The following is a 19,999-nucleotide window of genomic DNA, read 5'->3' as shown; positions in this document are numbered from 1 at the left end:
CGATTCGTCGAATGCGCTGAAATTATTTTCGTTCTCTGTTTCGTACCAGTCGTTCACCCCGTACCTCCTTGTTTAATATCTGTACTCACAAAAAAAAAAAAAAAACCCCCAAAAAAATATTTCCTTCCCAGGTCTTATTCGTTTATTTGTTGTTCTTTTTGTTCGTTCGTTCTTCGTTCGCGATCACGCAGCTAGAAATGTATAATCTCTCCCCTGAACAACTATTTTCTCTCATATATTATAACACCCTTTTCTTCTTTTCCTACAAAAGGATGCTTTCGTCTTGCTCACCAAATCTATTCATTCCAAAAAATATATATAATACCATCTCTTACAGTTCCTCCTTTCTACATTCCCTAAACTATCCAGAACTCCACCCCTCCTCCAGTGTCCTCAAACTTATTTTTGACTCGAAGGTCTCAAACTCATTTTGCAAAAAATGTTCGTTTCCCATGAATCGTACACTTTTCAAAATCCAATCTCACCCCTCCCCTCCAAATCCTCCCCATCACCCATCCCTTTCAAATCTCCCCCCTTGCCCCTTCCCTCCCCTCCCTCCTAAACTCCCCCCACACCCCTCCCCTCCGAGACTCTCCCTCGCTCCTCCCCTCCTAGACTCCCTTCTCACCCCTCCTCCTCAAAGCATCCTCCCTGCTTCTTCCCCCTTCCAACTTTCACCTTCATCTCCACAAACCTTCTGCCTCGCTCTTCCCCCTCCTCAAATAACACCTCACTGTGCCTCACCCAATCTCCATCAAACCTTTTGTCCGCCCCATTCTTCCCTTTCTCCAAGCTATTCTGAAATCTCTGAAATCTCTGACACACCTTCAACAGCTCTCCCTACCTCTTCCTCCTCTTCCACATCTTACCCTACCCCTCCCCCCCCTGTTCTGGACCTGATGCTCCCCCTACCTCTTCATTAACGGTATGAACCTCAAACATCCGGGGCCTTCGCTCAAACTTGACTGATCTCTCCATACAGGTTGCTTCTGACAAACCAGATGTGATCTGCTTAACAGAAACTTTCCTCCTTCATGATGTCTCTGATGCCTTGGTATCTCTCCCAGGTTACTCCCTCCTCCGGTATGATAGACCTGAGCCTCATCCTGGAGGTGGGGTTGCTATCTTTATAAAAAACTCTCTTCCTCACTTGCCCTCCACTGCCCTCTCTCCACCTCACCCCCAGGAATACCTTTGGCTCTGGCTTCCCCTTCGCTCCCACCTTTTGTTCATATGTGTGTTGTACCGTCCACCAAACAGCGATGACTCCATCTACATCTCACTGTCTGATAATATGGACCAACTTCTATCTACCCATCCCAACTCTCTCTTCCTCATATGTGGTGATTTCAATTGTCACCATGCCAGTTGGCTGGGGGTGGGTACCTCTCTCACCAGCCATGGCTCTTCAGCAAAGGACTTCTGCGACTCACTGGGACTGACACAATCTGTCAATTTCCCGACCCGGATCTCAGTCAACGGAGCATCTTCTCTTCTGGATTTGGTTATGACAAACTTCCCTGAAAATGTCTGCTGCTCTTCTTCTGCTCCAATCGGCTCATCTGATCATGTGCTTGTCAAAGTGGACATCTCTCTGACCATTCTCAGAGAGCCTCCTCAGCGTCGACGAGTCTGGCATTTCACTCAGGCCAACTGGCACGGTCTTCAAGCAGCCATCAATCATCTGGACTGGTCTCCCATCTCTACCGCCTCTGACATCAACTCATCCTGGGAATTCTTTCAAAGTAAATTGCTCTCTCTCATGCACAGATTTATACCATCTCGTCTTCAGTTGTCATACCCTTCCTCCCATCCATGGTACACGGAATCTTATGGTGAGGCTGTTGCCCTGAAACAACTTGCTTTCGTCTCATGGAAAGCAAATCCAACGGAAGGAAATCTCATTTCCTTTCACAAAGCCCGAAACAAGTGTGTGTCCACCCTCAGGAGAGCCAGGAAACAATATCTCACCATTCTCAAGACCGAACTCTCTTATCTGTCTCCCTCTTCCAAATCCTGGTGGCGTCTGGTCAAATCTGTTTCTGGTGTTTGTTCCCCCTCCATCCCCTCCCTCACCTCAAACGGCTTAACGGCTGACTCCGCACGTGAAAAAGCTGAATGCCTCAACTCTGTGTTTGCCTCTAAATCTTGTGTCCCAAACCCATCCCTCTCTGTACCCACCGTACCCAGTCGTACCCAGCTGCTCCTGGACTCTGTGTCCTTTCCTCCTGACAAGGTGGAAAAGTTTCTGTCAACCCTCGACTCTGATTCTGCAACTGGTCCTGACGGCATCAGCCCACGGGTCCTAAAATCATGTTCTTCTGCTCTTTCACTCCCTCTTTCTGTTCTCTTCACCCTCTCTTTTGCTCAAGGTCATCTGCCATCTGCTTGGAAATCAGCCAACATCACCGGTTTGCACAAAAAAGGTGCAAAAACAGATCCCAGCAACTACAGACCAATCAGCCTTCTCCCAATTATCAGCAAAGTCATGGAATCCATCATTGCTTCAGATATTAAATCTTTCCTCTTCTCCAATGGCTTGATCTCTGATCATCAATTTGGTTTCAGACCTGGTCACTCTACTCTGGACATGCTGCTTCTGCTTTCTCAACAATGGATGGAGGTCCTCAACGCCAAACAGGAAATTAGAACTGTCTCCCTTGACATTTCACGTGCCTTCGATACGGTCTGGCACCCTGCTCTGCTCACCAAACTCTCCTCCTTTGGTATCCATGGAAATCTCCACGCATGGCTGGCGGACTTCCTCTCTGGTCGTCGTCAACGTGTGGCCCTGAATGGGTTTCTCTCATCTCCTCTTCCTGTTCAGGCTGGAGTTCCCCAAGGTAGTGTTCTGGGCCCTGTGCTTTTTCTGGTCTTCATCAATGATCTCTCTGACTCTCTTGAAAATCCTCTCTATCTCTTTGCTGATGACTCTACTCTCTGTCGCTCCATTCCTCATCCCTCAGATCGGCAGTCTGCAGCCTCCTCACTCTCTGCAGACCTGGACAAAATCACAGACTGGTCAAACAAGTGGAACATGTCTTTCAATCCTGACAAATCTCACACTCTTACAATGTCTCTCCGAAAGGACCGACTGGACAACCCTCCCATCTACTTTCTCAACAATCCTCTCCAAGAAGTTCTGTCGCTCAAGCTTTTGGGTCTCACTATCTGCCATGATCTTTCTTGGGAAAACCACATTTCCAAGCTGGCCTCCAAAGCCAGTCTCCGACTGGGCATCCTCCGTCGTGCGAAGTCCTTCCTTGGCACACCTGAGCTCCTCACCACATACAAGGCTTTCATCCGCAGCTCAATGGAATACTGTTCCCCCCTCTGGGCTGGTGCTCCTGCCTCACACCTTGCTCGGCTTCACGCTGTTGAGGCCAAAGCTTTCAGAATCATTGGAATCTCCTGCGATGTAGTCAACACCGAGGGCCTTTCACTCACTCACCGCCGGCAGGTTGGTGGTCTTTCTGTCTTCTTCCGACTCCTCTCCGGCCTTGCTCCCCCAGCTCTCTCTGTGCTCTGTCCCCCCAATATTCCTTCAGGTCGCACAAGATCTGCCTGCAACCCTCTTATGGTTAAACTGCCAAAGTCTAGGCTCTCTGCTCACCTTCACTCTTTCATTCCCCTTTTCTCCCGCCTCTGGAACAAACTCCCCCACTCCCTTCAATCCCACTCCTCCCTCCAGGTCTTTAAAACAGCTGTTCACCACCATCTCTTATCTTCCCCCATCGAAAACCTTGATCTTTTCTACCCCCGGTAATTCACCCCAGAGTCCTTGCAGTGTTCATATGTTTTATTCCTCTCCCACCTCCCCCCAAGTCCTCCCGATGTCCCTGCTCTCAAATGTTGTGTTTGTGTCCTTCCCCCTCTTCCCCCTCTCTTTTGTGTCCTTCCCCCTCTCTCCCCATCTTGTCTGCCGCTCCCCTTGTTTTTTGTGTTTTGTGTGTCGGTTTGTCTTTTTGTGTGATTAATGTTAGCTCTTTCACGAGCCTCGATCTTGTATACCAAAAAAAAAAAAAAAAAACCCCCCCCCCCCCCCCCCCATGAACTCCGTCAAAACCATCCATACTCCTTCCCACGTGTCCATTTAGGTCTCATCCTACCACAACAACTTCCTCATCTTTCACGTTTTCCATCAGCTTCTCTATCGCACACCAGAACTTGTCCTTCTCTTCATCGCTTCGACCAACCTGCGGAGCATATCCCGAGAGGACGTTCACCAAGAGCTTTCCAATCATCATTTTCACCATCATCAAACTATCACTCACTCTCGTCACACTCACCACACTGTCTACAAACTCCTCAGAAAACAGGACACCAACATCATTCACGCCCTCCACGCACCCTTGCCACACAAACTTGTATTTCTGTCCTTGCCTACCCTTCACCATTCTCACACCACTTCCCTTCCATCTCGTCTCTTGCACACAACATATGTCCACTCTTCTTCTGACCAATACTTCCACCACTTCTCCTGATCTCCCTGTCATTGTCCCTACATTCCATGTCCCAAACCTCAGAAACCGATCTCCACTTCGGGCTGTACCCTGCCCATATGTACTTGTAATTGTCATGGTTCCCTTTTTGAGGCAATGTTTTTATGGCCGGATGCCCTTCCTGATGCCAACCCTCTTCGTCGTCTTTTACGACACGCAGGGATACGGTGTACCTATTCTTATCCAGGGTACACACCGGAAGCTGAAAGAACAGGATAATAAAATTTGAATCACAGCACAATTGGGATTAGCAAATACAATAACTTGGAAAATCTTGAAAAAGAAAGAAACCATGAGTGTACTGAGCATTAGACAATGGCTAGGTCGGCCAAGGAAAAGAACTGCAGTCAATGATAGAATCGTCATCAGAGCTGTGAAGAAAAACCCAAAAACAACTGTCAGTGACATCACCAACAACCTCCAGAGTGCAGGGGTGAAAGTTTCACAATCTATCGTTCGCAGAAGACTTCGGCAGCAGAATTACAAAGGCTACACCACAAGATGCAAACCTCTCATCAGCACCAAAAATAGAAAGGACTGATTGGAATTTGCCAAGAAGTGTAGAGGTGAGCCAGTGAGTTCTGGAACAAAGTTTTATGGGCAGATGAGACCACCCTCCTTCCTCACCTCTGAGAATTTTCAGTTATCCTTAAAAAAAAAAAAACATTTCTTCAACTTTGCTCTTGTCGTGACTTTCCTGCCTAGCCAGAAGTTAGAGATCTCCCTCCGTCCTCAAATATAGTACTCTCTATTTTGCATAGAATCTGTGGTCAAATACCAGCTGTCATTTTGTTCCCTTTTTTTCCCACAAACTACCAATGGTGGACCAAAGCTTTGACGACTTGTAAGTAAGATTTAATGATAATTGTGCGAAGTTAATAGTTGTACAGAACTTAATGTCTTTGACTCCCTAAACGTAACAAGTCTAACACATGGAAAAAAAACAAAACAAAAAACAAATTATCATTGCATTGGTATATGTTATACAGACTTGGCATTTAATATGGAATATTTTTTTGTGGGGGTGAACTTACTTTTCAAGATGTCTTAGAACCAAAAGTTCATTGGAATTATGTTGAAATTATTCTAGATTTTGATAATGTGACCTTTAAAAGAAACAAAAACCACATTTGACATTTCGAAGCAAATAAATTGATCCTTGAAAGTGATGTAAACTGATATCGAACTCAATTCACGGACAGTACTGTGTTAAACTTCTGTGCGTTTTCCAGAAGTATCTCTTTATTTTGCACATTAGCCAATTTTTTTTTTAAACAAAAACAAAAGTTAAATTACGACTGGGATTACAGACAGTAAAATTACAGCTCAGTACTTCGTGTAACCCCCACGAGCATTCAGGAGAGCACGTACACGTTGACGCATGCTGTTCACGAGATTTGCCAAGGTTTGGACAGGAATCGCTTGCCATGCAGTTACAATAGCCTGCTGCAATTCACGCACAGAGGGAGGCTGCTGGTCCAAGTTGTCGATTTGACGCGTTAATTCTGCCCACAAGTTCTCTCTCGGATTCATATCCGGGGACATGGCAGGCCACTCCATATGCTCGACACCACGGTCAGCAAGAAAGTGTTGGATCATGCGAGCACGATGAGGCCGTGCATTGTCATCTTGGAAGACTAAGTTTCCTCGAAAGGCTGCACGAACAAATGGAAGCAATGTTTCTTCCAGAATGGCCCTGTACTTGAACTGGTTCAGGTTTCCATTCAGAACAACCAGGTCAGTTTTTCCCCCTGCATGAGAAAAAGCCCAAACGGTCACCCCACCACCTCCAGCTTGGACTCTTGGCACTATACAATCTTTGTTGTAGGCTTCATGCACTTGTCTGCGCACTCGGACGCGGCCATCTTGACGATAGACCAGAAATCTAGACTCGTCACTGAAGGTGAGGTGATTCCAGGGTCCTGGCTGCCATTGACGGTGCTCTCTGGCCCACTGCAATCGGCGCTGGTGGTGTTGTCTGGTCAGGCGTGGCTTTCTCAGGGGATGCCTGGCACGATAGCCTGCTTGAACCAGTCGTTGGTCGACTAGCCTTCTGGATACAGGCACATTTGTCAGTTGCTGCCACTCAGCCCTAAGCCGATTAGCTGACTTGGTACGGCCATTGCGGACTAACCGGTGCAGCTGGCGATCATCCCTCCTTGTGGTTCTGCGGAGACGTCCTGACCTCGGTATTGGAGTAGGGACACCCCTCTGAGCATTTCGTTTCAGGATCTTTGACACCTGACCTTGAGTGATGCCATAGTGCCAAGCAATAGCACGCTGTTTCACGCCGGAATTTCGTAAAGCCACCACTCCATGACATACAGCATTGTCGAGTTGACGGACCATCTCCAGAGGAAACGCCAATAACTTTTGTAGACGTGCAGCAGTTGTTTTCCACTAATACAGAACGCAACAACCCTTATATACCCGATTGTGAAGCCAATTGTCAAATGTACCTGTCCGTACATTTTGTCATGCCACCTGTGATATAATCCTGTTGTTGACTTCTTGCTGCGACAGACAATCAGTGACATGGTTCCTTTAACAAATAAATCACCAAAGTGTAAAAGAAACTCACCAGATTGATATACTGAGTTAAGAAAGTAAACCCAATTCAAGAAAAAAAAATATTCCATATTAAATGCCAAGTCTGTATAATCTACAGCTAAGAAGAGAAGAGGGCTGATTTTGCTTTCTAAACTACGTATACACAAAGAATTAAGTTAAGCACCCCTACACAACGAATTAAGGTAAGCACCCCCTAATATATATTCTTTGTGTATATGTATACATTGGCATATATTCTAAGGTATGTGAGATCAAATAATGATTGGTATGACATTAGCAATTATCCATTGATGAAATTGAGTGATCAAAGTGAAAAAAAGTGATTGGTTGAGTCAGTGATCCGATCACGTGGGTCCTACACACGTTATTGACGCAAAGATCGCTAGAGGTCTTCTCAGAACAATGACTGTACGTTAGAAAACATAAACGTCATCCACACTGTCCGTGATGGACCTATAGCTCCATACTTAAATTGAGGTGAAAATATGCCTAAAATTCCCAAAAAATTTCACCTTAAATTATTCAGAATAAAATATTGAAAACGGCATGATTGTTATGTTTTTATGTGACCATAATATCACTTCTCCAGAAAATATAGCAATATCATGGGTATATTACACTGTTTTGACGACAACAAACTTGTAATGTGCGAGGTTGTAAAAAAACGGGGGGGGGTGCTTAACTTAATTCTTTGTGTATATATCAATAAACAATCCACATCTGCTGTTGTTTGCTTTATTACTGGATATTTGGTTTCATTCATTGACTCCCTAATTTTTTGATCTTTTCCAGGTGTTTGTTTCTACAGAAAATATTCAGGCCATCAAGGCCGAAAGAGCTGAATGCCAGAAAAAATATGAAGATGCTTCACAGCAACTGGCTTCACAGCAGAAGGTACTCCATTGTCTGCCTCGATCTGTAGTGCTTTGGTATCCAACAAATGGCCCGGGCCCACTGTACTTGGTGTCACTACAGCGGAAGACCTGTGTTTACCTCTCCCATCCCTGTCCTTCCCACTCGCATCCCTGTCCGCCCCTCCCACTCCCACTCCCACCTCCACCCCACAGTAATATGTCACCAAGATGGAATTTATGAATTTCACTTTTCTGTCATAAATCTGTTATTCGAGTCCAAATTTCAAATAAAATGATTCATGATTGGAGTTTATTGTGGAAATGGAGAGTACAACTTTACGGTTGTAAAGTGTGGAACTCTAAAGACTGAGAAACCGAAGTTCGGATTGCTGGTCCAGTCCAATGCACGTAGACGATGAAGTTTGGTGAGGTCGTTGTGCTGATTGATGGTTCAGCTATGTCGCTATGAGGAAGCGAGTTCATCACCTCTTGTGCATTTCTGCTGCATAATTTTTTCAAATATTTATTAAGTGTAAAAATCGTTGTTTTGATATTCCAAAGATGTTTATTTCATTTTCTGTTTTGTTTGCTCAAACTGCAAAACTGCAATTTATTGTTGAAGTTTCTGTTATTGAAGTTTATTCTTTAAAACCTGTTCTTCCTTTCCTTCGTAGTTTTGCTGACTGACTTGGTCATAATAATTATTTTTGTTTTCAGTTTTTCACATGCATCTTTGACTTTTTTTGCCACCATCAAATTTTTGCATATTCACCCCAGATCCACTTTTTTTCAAATACCAACTTCTTTTCCTGGAAGTCCTAGAGCAGTGTCCATGTGTTTTATACCTCACCCCTCCCCTTCCCATGCCTCCTCCCCCCAAGCCCTCTCCCTCACACAGATCTCCCGATGTCCCTGTTCTCTGCTGTTATACTCTCTCCCCCCATCTCGTCTCCCGCTCCCTTTATTTTATGTTTTGTGTCCGTTTTTTTTTTTTGTTTTTTTTTGTGTGATTATTGTTAGCTCTTACATGAGCCTCGATCTTGTATACAAAAAAAAAAAAACTTTCAACATAGTTCATTGCTTCAAATGCATCCAGTATCAACAGTTACCTTATTTTGGTGTTGTGGTGCTAAGAGTGCCACAACAATGACTAGTTTAATACTTTTGTCTATCTAACTTCATGTAGAGAAATTGCAATCAAAATGTTGACTTTTGGGAATTGGAAAGTCTTTGTCGCTCCAGAAAAACATTTTGAGCCATTGTGGAATATTTTCTGTTGGCGATTTATTTTTTATTATTATTATTATTTATTTATTTATTTTTTTCCCCATGTTTTGACATCCGTTGTCTTCCAGGCCAGCCTTAGGGTACAGGAGGAGCACTCTGAGCTCTCTGCCAGCCTGGAGGCCACGAAGAGGAGACTTGAGGAGAAATCGTTTGAGTGCAGAAGCTTTCAGGAGCATCTGGTTGAGGCACAAAACGAGTACGCACCATGGGATAAACATACACTGGATGTTTGTTAATTGTCGAAATACCGGATTTCTAGTTTATTTGCTTTGGGTGTCTAATAGTTGCCATTTCAAATACAGTCAGACTCATCTATTCGTGGGGAATACGTTCCTCGAAAATCCGTGAATAGAGAGGACCAAACCACGAATAGAGAGGACCAAACCGCGAATAGAGAGGACCAAACCGCGAATAGAGAGGACCAAACCGCGAATAGAGAGGACCAAACCGCGAATAGAGAGGACCAAACCGCGAATAGAGAGGACCAAACCGCGAATAGAGAGGACCAAACCGCGAATAGAGAGGACCAAACCGCGAATAGAGAGGACCAAACCGCGAATAGAGAGGACCAAACCGCGAATAGAGAGGACCAAACCGCGAATAGAGAGGACCAAACCGCGAATAGAGAGGACCAAACCGCGAATAGAGAGGACCAAACCACGAATAGAGAGGACCAACCCACGAATGGAGACGCAAATCCCGAGAATGTCGACGATAATCCGCGAAGGTCGATGAACATCCTGGAAATTGCGAGATAAAACCCACGAATGTCGGCAATAATCCACGAATGTCGATGAAAATCCGCGAATGAATGCCGTGCCATTGTTTCAATGGGGGAAAAGAGACAGCTAATTGCACTAATAGATACTGTGGAGTGTTTTCATTCTTTGCAGTAACTTGCAGGAATGACATGTTATGCAGCTGTTGGGATATCCCGTGAAACATTGTTTACCTGTGAGCAGTGGAATATCACGTGAAGCTGTTCACAGTGTGAATGACAGGATATCCCGCGAAACATTGTTTACCTGTGAACGGTGGAATATCATTCACATGAAGATATTCACAGTGTGAATGACGGGATAACCCTCGAAAGCCGTGAAAACGCGAAACGCATGGCAGCAAACACAGGAGCAGGCCATGCTCGCGGCTCGTGAATTTTTTTTTTTTTGCGCCCATGAAAAACCGTGATTTCGTGCAACACTTTCCCACGAATAGAGAAACAGGTCGCATTTTATCACCCACGAATAGCTGGGTCTGACTATTTTGCATCAAGCTGCAATGTAGATTTTTGTGGTAACTGAAATTGCTATTGTACATTCTCTATTATATCTATATATATATATATATATATATATATATATATATATATATATATATATATATATATATATATACACACAGACTTGGCATTTAATATGGAATTTTTTTTTTTCTTGACTTGGGTTTACTTTCTTAACTCAGTATATCAATCTGGTGAGTTTCTTTTACACTTTGGTGATTTATTTGTTGAAAGACCCATGTCACTGATTGTCTGTCGCAGCAAGAAGTCAACAACAGGATTATATCACAGGTGGCATGGCAAAATGTACGGACAGGTGCATTTGATGATTGGCTTCACAGTCGGGTATACAAGGGTTGTTGCATTCTGTATTAGTGGAAAATCAACTGCTGCACGTCTCCAAAAGTTATTGCCGCTTCCTCTGGAGATGGTCCGTCAACTCGACAATGCTGTTTGTCATGGAGTGGTGGCTTTACGAAATTACGGCATGAAACAGCGTGCTATTGCTTGGCAGTATGGCATCACTCAAGGTCAGGTGTCAAAGATCCTGAAACGAAATGCTCAGAGGGGTGTCCCTACTCCAATACCGAGGCCAGGACGTCCCCGCAGAACCACAAGGAGGGATGATCGCCAGCTGCACCGGTTAGTCCGCAATGGCCGTACCAAGTCAGCTAATCGGCTTAGGGCTTAGTGGCAGCAACTGACAAATGTGCCTGTATCCAGAAGGCTAGTCAACCAACGACTGGTTCAAGCAGGCTATCGTGCCAGGCATCCCCTGAGAAAGCCACGCCTGACCAGACAACACCGCCAGCGCCGATTGCAGTGGGCCAGAGAGCACCGTCAATGGCAGCCAGGACACTGGAATCATGTGATCTTCAGTGACGAGTCTAGATTTCTGGTCTATCGTCACGATGGCCGCATCCGAGTGCGCAGACAAGTGCATGAAGCCTACAACAAAGATTGTATAGTGCCAAGAGTCCAAGCTGGAGGTGGTGGGGTGACCGTTTGGGCTGCCTTTCATGCAGGGGGCAAAACTGACCTGGTTGTTCTGAATGGAAACCTGAACCAGTTCGAGTACAGGGCCATTCTGGAAGAAACATTACTTCCATGGGTCGTGCAGCCTTTCGAGGAAACTTTGTCTTCCAAGATGACAATGCACGGCCTCATCGTGCTCGCATGATCCAACACTTTCTTGCTGACCGTGGTGTTGAGCATATGGAGTGGCCTGCCATGTCCCCGGATATGAATCCGATAGAGAACTTGTGGGCAGAATTAACGTGTCAAATCGACCACTTGGACCAGCAGCTGACCTCTGTGCATGAATTGCAGCAGGCTATTGTCACTGCATGGCAAGCGATTCCTGTCCAAACCTTGGCAAATCTCGTGAACAGCATGCCTCAACGTGTACATGCTCTCCTGAATGCTCGTGGGGGTTACACGAAGTACTGAACTGTAATTTTACTGTCCGTAATCCCAGTCGTAATTTAACTTTTGTTTTTGTTTAAAAAATTTTTGGCTAATGTGCAAAATAAAGAGATACTTCTGGAAAACGTACAGAAGTTTAACACAGTACTGTCCATGAATTGAGTTCGATATCAGTTTACACCACTTTCAAGGATCAATTTATTTGTTTCGAAATGTCAAATGTGGTTTTTGTTTCTTTTAAAGGTCACCTTAACAAAATCTAGAATAATTTCAACATAATTCCAATGAACTTTTGGTTCTAAGACATCTTGAAAAGTAAGTTCACCCCTACAAGAAAAATATTCCATATTAAATGCCAAGTCTGTATATGTATATATATATATATATATATATATATATATATATATATATATATATATATATATATTTATATATATATGTATATATAGTTAGGGATCTGTCGCCGGCCTTCTCCCCTTATCAAGGGGGGATTAATCCCCCTTGTCTTTACTGACCTGGCGCGACCCGAGACCTATCACGTCCCTTCCGGACAGTGCTAAATAGGGTTGCAGGACCAAATTCGCTGTTACCTAAGTAGTAGCGCTGCCCTGAAGCGAGGAAATAAGCCTCGCACGAACCACGTGTGTTGGTGATACGCCGAGCGGTAGCGTACACGTGATCAGCTCCGTTATAGATGGTGGGACCCGATTCAAGCGGTCTTATTCGTACCACGCTTAGTCAATGGAGAAATCACAGGTACGATCGAATCAGAAGGAAGAACAGATTTATTTACACTATGCAATGATTGAAGAAGCAGAGACACAGAGCAAATCCTTAAAAACAGTCTTACTTAATACCCCAGGACTACAGGCCCATCTCGCACACACACTCACGCGGGGATTGCAGATGACAGGATGATGTTCAGTGCGTCAAGGGATGGCTCTCGTGCAGCTTCCTCCGGTCCCCGGCATGTCCCGTGTAGATGGATGCAGGAGAAGGCAGGAGCTCGTAGCTTGTCGCCTGAACGGAACGGGTTATCACGGGGCGAATGGTAGGGGGCGGACTTTGGCGTGGCTGGCATTGATTCACTCGCGGTTATGGCCGCGTTCATTCGCGTGGCCGAAATGCGCTATATGCGTTACCGGCGCGTCTGGCTGCGCCCGCGTACTTGTACGGCCAACGCCTCTTGCTCTATCCCCTGGCGCGTACGTTATATTGCGAGGGTCAAAGTTCAACAACCGCGAGTGATGCAAGTTCTCCGGTCCTCTCCGCGTTCTGCCTCCGGGTCAGCTCTGCGAGTCCTCAAAACGAGCAAGCCCTTTTTTTCAAGCCCTCAAGCCACTGGTGCAAGCAAGTCCTTTCACGCCACTGGTACAAGTCCTTTCACGCCACTGGTACAAGTCCTTTTTGAGGGCTTTTCGCATGGGCTTATATAGCCCCACCCTGCGAACCTTCTGGAACTCACCAGACTCCCTTTACCATGCCCTCTCACGCCATGCCGCTAGTGCTCTGATGGCTGGTGTCTCTTACCGTCTCCCCCACGCTGCTCACCCCGACCCCGCGCCCCTCCTTCACCTTCCGAGGCCCTGCCTCGTGTTAGCTTGACTCGGGGACAGCCAAATGGGACGCGGGATGGATTACGCCCATAGAGGTATAATTGGAGGGTGGACGCAAAATGAATGGGGCCTATTCTCCTGTCTTTACACAACGCAGGTACTAAGAGGGGAAATGGCCTATTCTTACACATACTAAGACATAACTATACTACAAATGGGCCTATATGTTGCTCGTGTGACTAACTATGGGGGGCAAACCTTTAGCCTTTAATGACCTCAATGTGCCAATCCCAAAACCGCAGCTATATATATATATATATATATATGTATGTATGTATGTATGTATGTATGTATGTATATATATACAGACTTGGCATTTAAAATGGAATATTTTTTTTGTGGGGGTGAACTTACTTTTCAAGATGTCTTAGAACCAAAAGTTCATTGGAACTATGTTGAAATTATTCCAGATTTTGTTAATGTGACCTTTAAAAGAAACAAAAACCACATTTGACATTTCGAAACAAATAAATTGATCCTTGAAAGTGATGTAAACTGATATCGAACTAAATTCATGGACAGTACTGTACTGTGTTAAACTTCTGCACGTTTTCCAGGAGTATCTCTTTATTTTGCACATTAGCCAAAAATTTTTTTAACAAAAACAAAAGTTAAATTACGACTGGGATTACGGACAGTAGAATTACAGTTCAGTACTTTGTGTAACCCCCACGAGCATTCAGGAGAGCACGTACACGTTGAGGCATGCTGTGCACGAGATTTGCCAAGGTTTGGACAGGAATCGCTTGCCATGCAGTGACAATAGCCTGCTGCAATTCACGCACAGAGGTCGGCTGCTGGTCCAAGTGGTCGAGTTGACGCGTTAATTCTGCCCACAAGTTCTCTATCGGATTCATATCCGTGGACATGGCAGGCCACTCCATATGCTCTACACCACGGTCAGCAAGAAAGTGTTGGATCATGCGAGCACGATGAGGCCATGCATTGTCATATTGGAAGACAAAGTTTCCTCGAAAGGCTGCACGAGCAAATGGAAGCAATGTTTCTTCCAGAATGGCCCTGTACTTGAACTGGTTCAGGTTTCCATTCAGAACAACCAGACCAGTTTTGCCCCCTGCATGAAAAGCAGCCCAAACGGTCACCCCACCACCTCCAGCTTGGACTCTTGGCACTATACAATATTTGTTGTAGGCTTCAATATATATATATATATATATACCAATATATATATATATATACCAATATATATATATATACCAAGTCAGCTAATCGGCTAAGGGCTGAGTGGCAGCAACTGACAAATTTGCCTGTATCCAAAAGGCTAGTCAACCAACGACTGGTTCAAGCAGGCTATCGTGCCAGGCGTCCCCTGAGAAAGCCACGCCTGACAAGACAACACTGCCAGCGCCGATTGCAGTGGGCCAGAGAGCACCGTCAATGGCAGCCAGGACACTGGAGTCACGTGATCTTCAGTGACGAGTCTTGATTTCTGGTCTATCGTCAAGATGGCCATGTCCGAGTGCGCAGACAAGTGCAGGAAGCCTACAACGAAGATTATATAGTGCCAATAGTCCAAGCTGGAGGTGGTGGGGTGACCGTTTGGGCTGCTTTTCATGCAGGGGGCAAAACTGACCTGGTTGTTCTGAATGGAAAGCTGAACCAGTTCAAGTACAGGGCCATTCTGGAAGAAACATTTCTTCCATTTGCTCGTGTAGCCTTTCGAGGAAACTTTGTCTTCCAAGATGACAATGCACGCCTCATCGTGCTTGCATGATCCAACACTTTCTTGCTGACCGTGGTGTAGAGCATATGGAGTGGCCTGCCATGTCCCCGGATATGAATCCGATAGAGAACTTGTGGGCAGAATTAACGCGTCAAATCGACAACTTGGACCAGCAGCCTACCTCTGTGCGTGAATTGCAGCAGGCTATTGTCACTGCATGGCAAGCGATTCCTGTCCAAACCTTGGCAAATCTCGTGAACAGCATGCCTCAACGTGTACGTGCTCTCCTGAATGCTCGTGGGGGTTACACGACGTACTGAACTGTAATTTTACTGTCCGTAATCCCAGTTGTAATTAAACTTTTGTTTTTGTTAAAAAAAATTTTGGCTAATGTGCAAAATAAAGAAATACTTCTGGAAAACGTACAGAAGTTTAACACAGTACTGTCTGTGGATTGAGTTCAATATCAGTTTACATCACTTTCAAGGATCAATTGATTTGCTTTGAAATGTCAAATGTGGTTTTTGTTTCTTTTAAAGGTCACATTAACAAAATCTAGAATAATTTCAACATAATTCCAATGAACTTTTGGTTCTAAATCAACTTGAAAAGTAAGTTCACCGCCACAAAAAAAAATTTCCATATTAAATGCCAAGTCTGTATATACAGACTTGGCATTTAATATGGAATTTTTTTTTTGTGGGGGTGAACTTACATTTCAAGATGTCTTAGAACCAAAAATTCATTGGAATTATGTTGAAATTAGTCTAGATTTTGTTAATGTGACCTTTAAAAGAAACAAAAACCACATTTGACATTTCGAAACAAATAAATTGATCCTTGAAAGTGATGTAAACTGATATCGAACTCAATTCATGGACAGTACTGTGTTAAACTCCTGTACGTTTACCAGAATTATCTCTTTATTTTGCACATTAGCCAAAAAATTTTTAAACAAAAGTTAAATTACGACTAGGATTACGGACAGTAAAATTACAGTTCAATACTTTGTGTAACCCCCACGAGCATTCAGGAGAGCACGTACACGTTGAGGCATGTTGTTCACGAGATTTGCCAAGGTTTGGACAGGAATCGCTTGCCATGGAGTGACAGCCTGCTGAAATTCACGCTCAGAGGTTGGCTGCTGGTCCAAGTGGTCGATTTGACGCGTTAATTCTGCCCACAAGTTCTCTATCGGATTCATATCCGGGGACATGGCAGGCCACTCCATATGCTCTACACCACGGTCAGCAAGAAAGTGTTGGATCATGCGAGCATGATGAGGCCGTGCATTGTCATCTTGGAAGACAAAGTTTCCTCGAAAGGCTGCACAAACAAATGGAAGCAATGTTTCTTCCAGAATGGCCCTGTACTTGAACTGGTTCAGGTTTCCATTCAGAACAACCAGGTCAGTTTTGCCCCCTGCATGAAAATCAGCCCAAACGGTCACCCCACCACCTCCAGCTTGGACTCTTGGCACTATACAATCTTTGTTGTAGGCTTCATGCACTTGTCTGTGCACTCGGACGCGGCCATCTTGACGATAGACCAGAAATCTAGACTCGTCACTGAAGATCACGTGATTCCAGTGTCCTGGCTGCCATTGACGGTGCTCTCTGGCCCACTGCAATCGGCGCTGGTGGTGTTGTCTGGTCAGGCGTGGCTTTCTCAGGGGACGCCTGGCACGATAGCCTGCTTGAACCAGTCATTGGTTGACTAGCCTTCTGGATACAGGCACATTTGTCAGTTGCTGCCGCTCAGCCCTAAGCCGATTAGCTGACTTGGTACGGCCATTGCGGACAAACTGGTGCAGCTGGCGATCATCCCTCCTTCTGGTTCTGCGGGGACGTCCTGGCCTCGGTATTGGAGTAGGGACACCCCTCTGAGCATTTCGTTTCAGGATCTTTGACACCTGACCTTGAGTGATGCCATACTGCCGAGCAATAGCACGCTCTTTCATGTCGTAATTTCGTAAAGCCACCACTCCATGACAAACAGCATTGTCGAGTTGACGGACCATCTCCAGAGGAAGCGGCAAGAACTTTTGGAGACGTGCAGCAGTTGTTTTCCACTAATACAGAACGCAACAACCCTTGTATACCCGACTGTGAAGCCAATCGTCAAATGCACCTGTCCGTACCTTTTGCCACGACACCTGAGATATAATCCTGTTGTTGACTTCTTGCTGCGACAGACAATCAGTGACATGGTTCTTTTAACAAATAAATCACCAAAGTGTAAAAGAAACTCACCAGATTGATATACTGTGTTAAGAAAGTAAACCCAAGTCAAGAAAAAAATAAATTCCATATTAAATGCCAAGTCTGTATATATCTATCTATAATTCCAGTAATCTCTGTGTGTATGTGTGTGTGTCTGTGTGTGTGTGTGTGTGTTTGTCTGTGACCGCTGTTTCTCGACAACTACCGGTCCGATATACTTGAAACTTGCCAGGTATATTGCTGGGGACCCGAGGATGTGCCTTTTCAAGGTTTGAAATTAATCGGACAAGTGGTTCCCAAGGTATGGTCACCGTACTCGCAAGCCGTTCGCTTTGGCTTTGCGAATGGACCAAACCATTTCATGTAAATAGAGGGGGGGGGGGGGTTCTGTGGTCGTTCGCTTTGGCTTTGCGAATGGACCAAACCATTTCATGTAAATAGAGGGGGGGGTTCTGTGGTCGTTACTGCATGTAAACGCATGTTTTTTTGCACGCACGTACGGGCAAGCACATACGGGCAAGCACGTACGTGCGGGCACGCCCTAGTATATATAATCAGGAGATTAAATCAGACGCGGACGTAGCTTCAGGACGGTCGATCTTTAATTTTCGACAAGCTTTCGACCAACAAAGGTCTTCTTCTTAGTCTACAGAAACACCAGGCATGTATATCAGACAAGTATGTACAGTGATATGTATGTAAGATGTGTGATACGTGTAGAAGATGCATATAAAAAGGAAGAGCCACGCTAAAGCTCACTCACCGTCCCCAAGTTCAGCGGAAGTGAAGCGCAGCTTAGTTATCGTTCATTTTACAGTTGGTGCACGTGCATATACAAATATAGAGATACATACATACATAAACACACAAGCATATATTCATATACCATTTATATTCATATAATATATTTATATATTTATTTATATATTTATATAAATGACATATAAAGGTTGAATGAATGAGTGAATGAATGGGTTACGGTTAATGATTTGATTGGGTTGATGTTGGAACATTCTTTAATCATCAAAATTTATGCCATGAGGGATTTTTGTCCGAAGTTTATGTATCCAAAAGGACTCACGTTTCAGAATCGTGGTGTGTGATCGATTTGTAATTGATTCAATGGCAGAGATTTGAATGTCATTTATAGAGTGATCCGGTTGATTAAAGTGTATCGTGTAAGGCAGAGATTTGAATGTCATTTATAGAGTGATCCGGTTGATTAAAGTGTATCGTGTAAGGCAGAGATTTGCCCTGACTGGTGTGGAAGTTATTGATTTCTGACCGGGTGTTATTAAATCCTGTGGAGAGTGTATTCTCAGTTTTTCCAACATGTCATGTCATTCATCCATATTCTCGCAATATGTCAACTCGGGTGTGATATGTGTTCACACAGTACAAAGAGTACAAAGAGCATTCAATCTTTACTTAGACAGCAGTGTAATTTGAGCCCTTTTTACACGCTTGATATTAGACCCTTTCCAAACCTTAGACCCCCACTACTTTTGCACTGCACCCTTTAGGTCTTTAGACTATCTATAACCTTTTGAGTGCACACCATGCAAACATCTATACTGTTCTTGCAAAACACCAGACTGTACTTTTTCCAGCAAATGATGCACAACCTCGACTGACCCACGGGGTAGGTACTGTTATGTTTATGGGGGGTAGGCAATGAAATACCTTAGGGCCAGTTAGGATTGTATAGGGTAGTGTGCTCCGAATGTCATGAAGAAGAAAGCTGTAACTTAAGTCAGCTCCGTGTGTTCGGATTAAGTGTGACGTGTGGCCATACAGAGGGTGGCTCTTGTGCTATGAAGCTTGGGGATTAAGGGTAAATCCCCTGTGTGTAAATGACCTCTGATTTTTTTCCCCTTGTTCCTTATGACACAACACTACACACACTACCAGCCAAACGATCAGTGCGTAATTAATAACACTAAATAAAAGCCAACAGGATTCAGACATGGAATGCTGCCACTGGTGCCGCCAGCTGAGTCATCACAACACCAAGCAGGCAGGGCCACGAGGCCCTATACCGAAAGGTGAGGATTGGTCAGGGTGATGGAGCAATGAGATGGCACTCGCTGATTGGAGCATGCATGGACAGCATCATGGAACGGTCGAGACCGAGGGTAAAAAGGACATGTCCCGGCATTTTCCTTCTCTTGCCTCGTAGATATGGTCGCAATCGGACACAGTTTGTGCTCTCTTCTCTCGCTTTTTTGCGCTGGGTTTGGATAACGAGCGGTCACAAATATCCTCTCAGTTTGGACGATTGGTTCGAGTTGGTTGCATTTCCTCTCTGTTCCTGGCTGCGGGGAAAGGTGGACGCATCCTTCCCTTTGATTCCGGTGGTGCTGGCTTCATGTGCAGCTGAGAAACCTCGGCATTTTGTGGAGCATGGGACGATGGAGGAGAGAGATTTGGGCCTCGCGTGGGTGGCAGGCGGTGGCGTGAGCTGGCACCATTGGGCGTTTCTCGCGAAAGGACTCGGGGGGCGTGGGGTGGCCGGCGTGGTTCAGGGACCAGTTTGAGGAGACCACCGAGTAGCAGGCA

At 44.9% G+C, this 19,999-nt stretch overlaps 1 protein-coding gene across 1 annotated transcript in view; it reads left to right on the top strand.

Moving 5' to 3' along the window:
• Positions 1-19,999, top strand: part of LOC137420667 (cingulin-like protein 1) — a 139,496-nt gene that overhangs the window by 78,478 nt on the left and 41,019 nt on the right. Inside the window, exons 5-6 of the mRNA XM_068105916.2 lie at positions 7,866-7,967; positions 9,283-9,410. Of these exons, the coding sequence (XP_067962017.2) occupies positions 7,866-7,967; positions 9,283-9,410 (230 nt within the window). The remainder of the gene's footprint in view (positions 1-7,865; positions 7,968-9,282; positions 9,411-19,999) is intronic.

This window comes from Myxine glutinosa, chromosome 2 (assembly GCF_964187855.1).
Source record: "Myxine glutinosa chromosome 2, kmMyxGlut1.1, whole genome shotgun sequence".
NCBI classification, from domain to species: Eukaryota; Metazoa; Chordata; class Myxini; order Myxiniformes; family Myxinidae; genus Myxine; species Myxine glutinosa.
The sequence above is the reverse complement of the archived record's forward strand: the minus strand, read 5'-3'. Positions and strand labels throughout refer to the sequence as shown.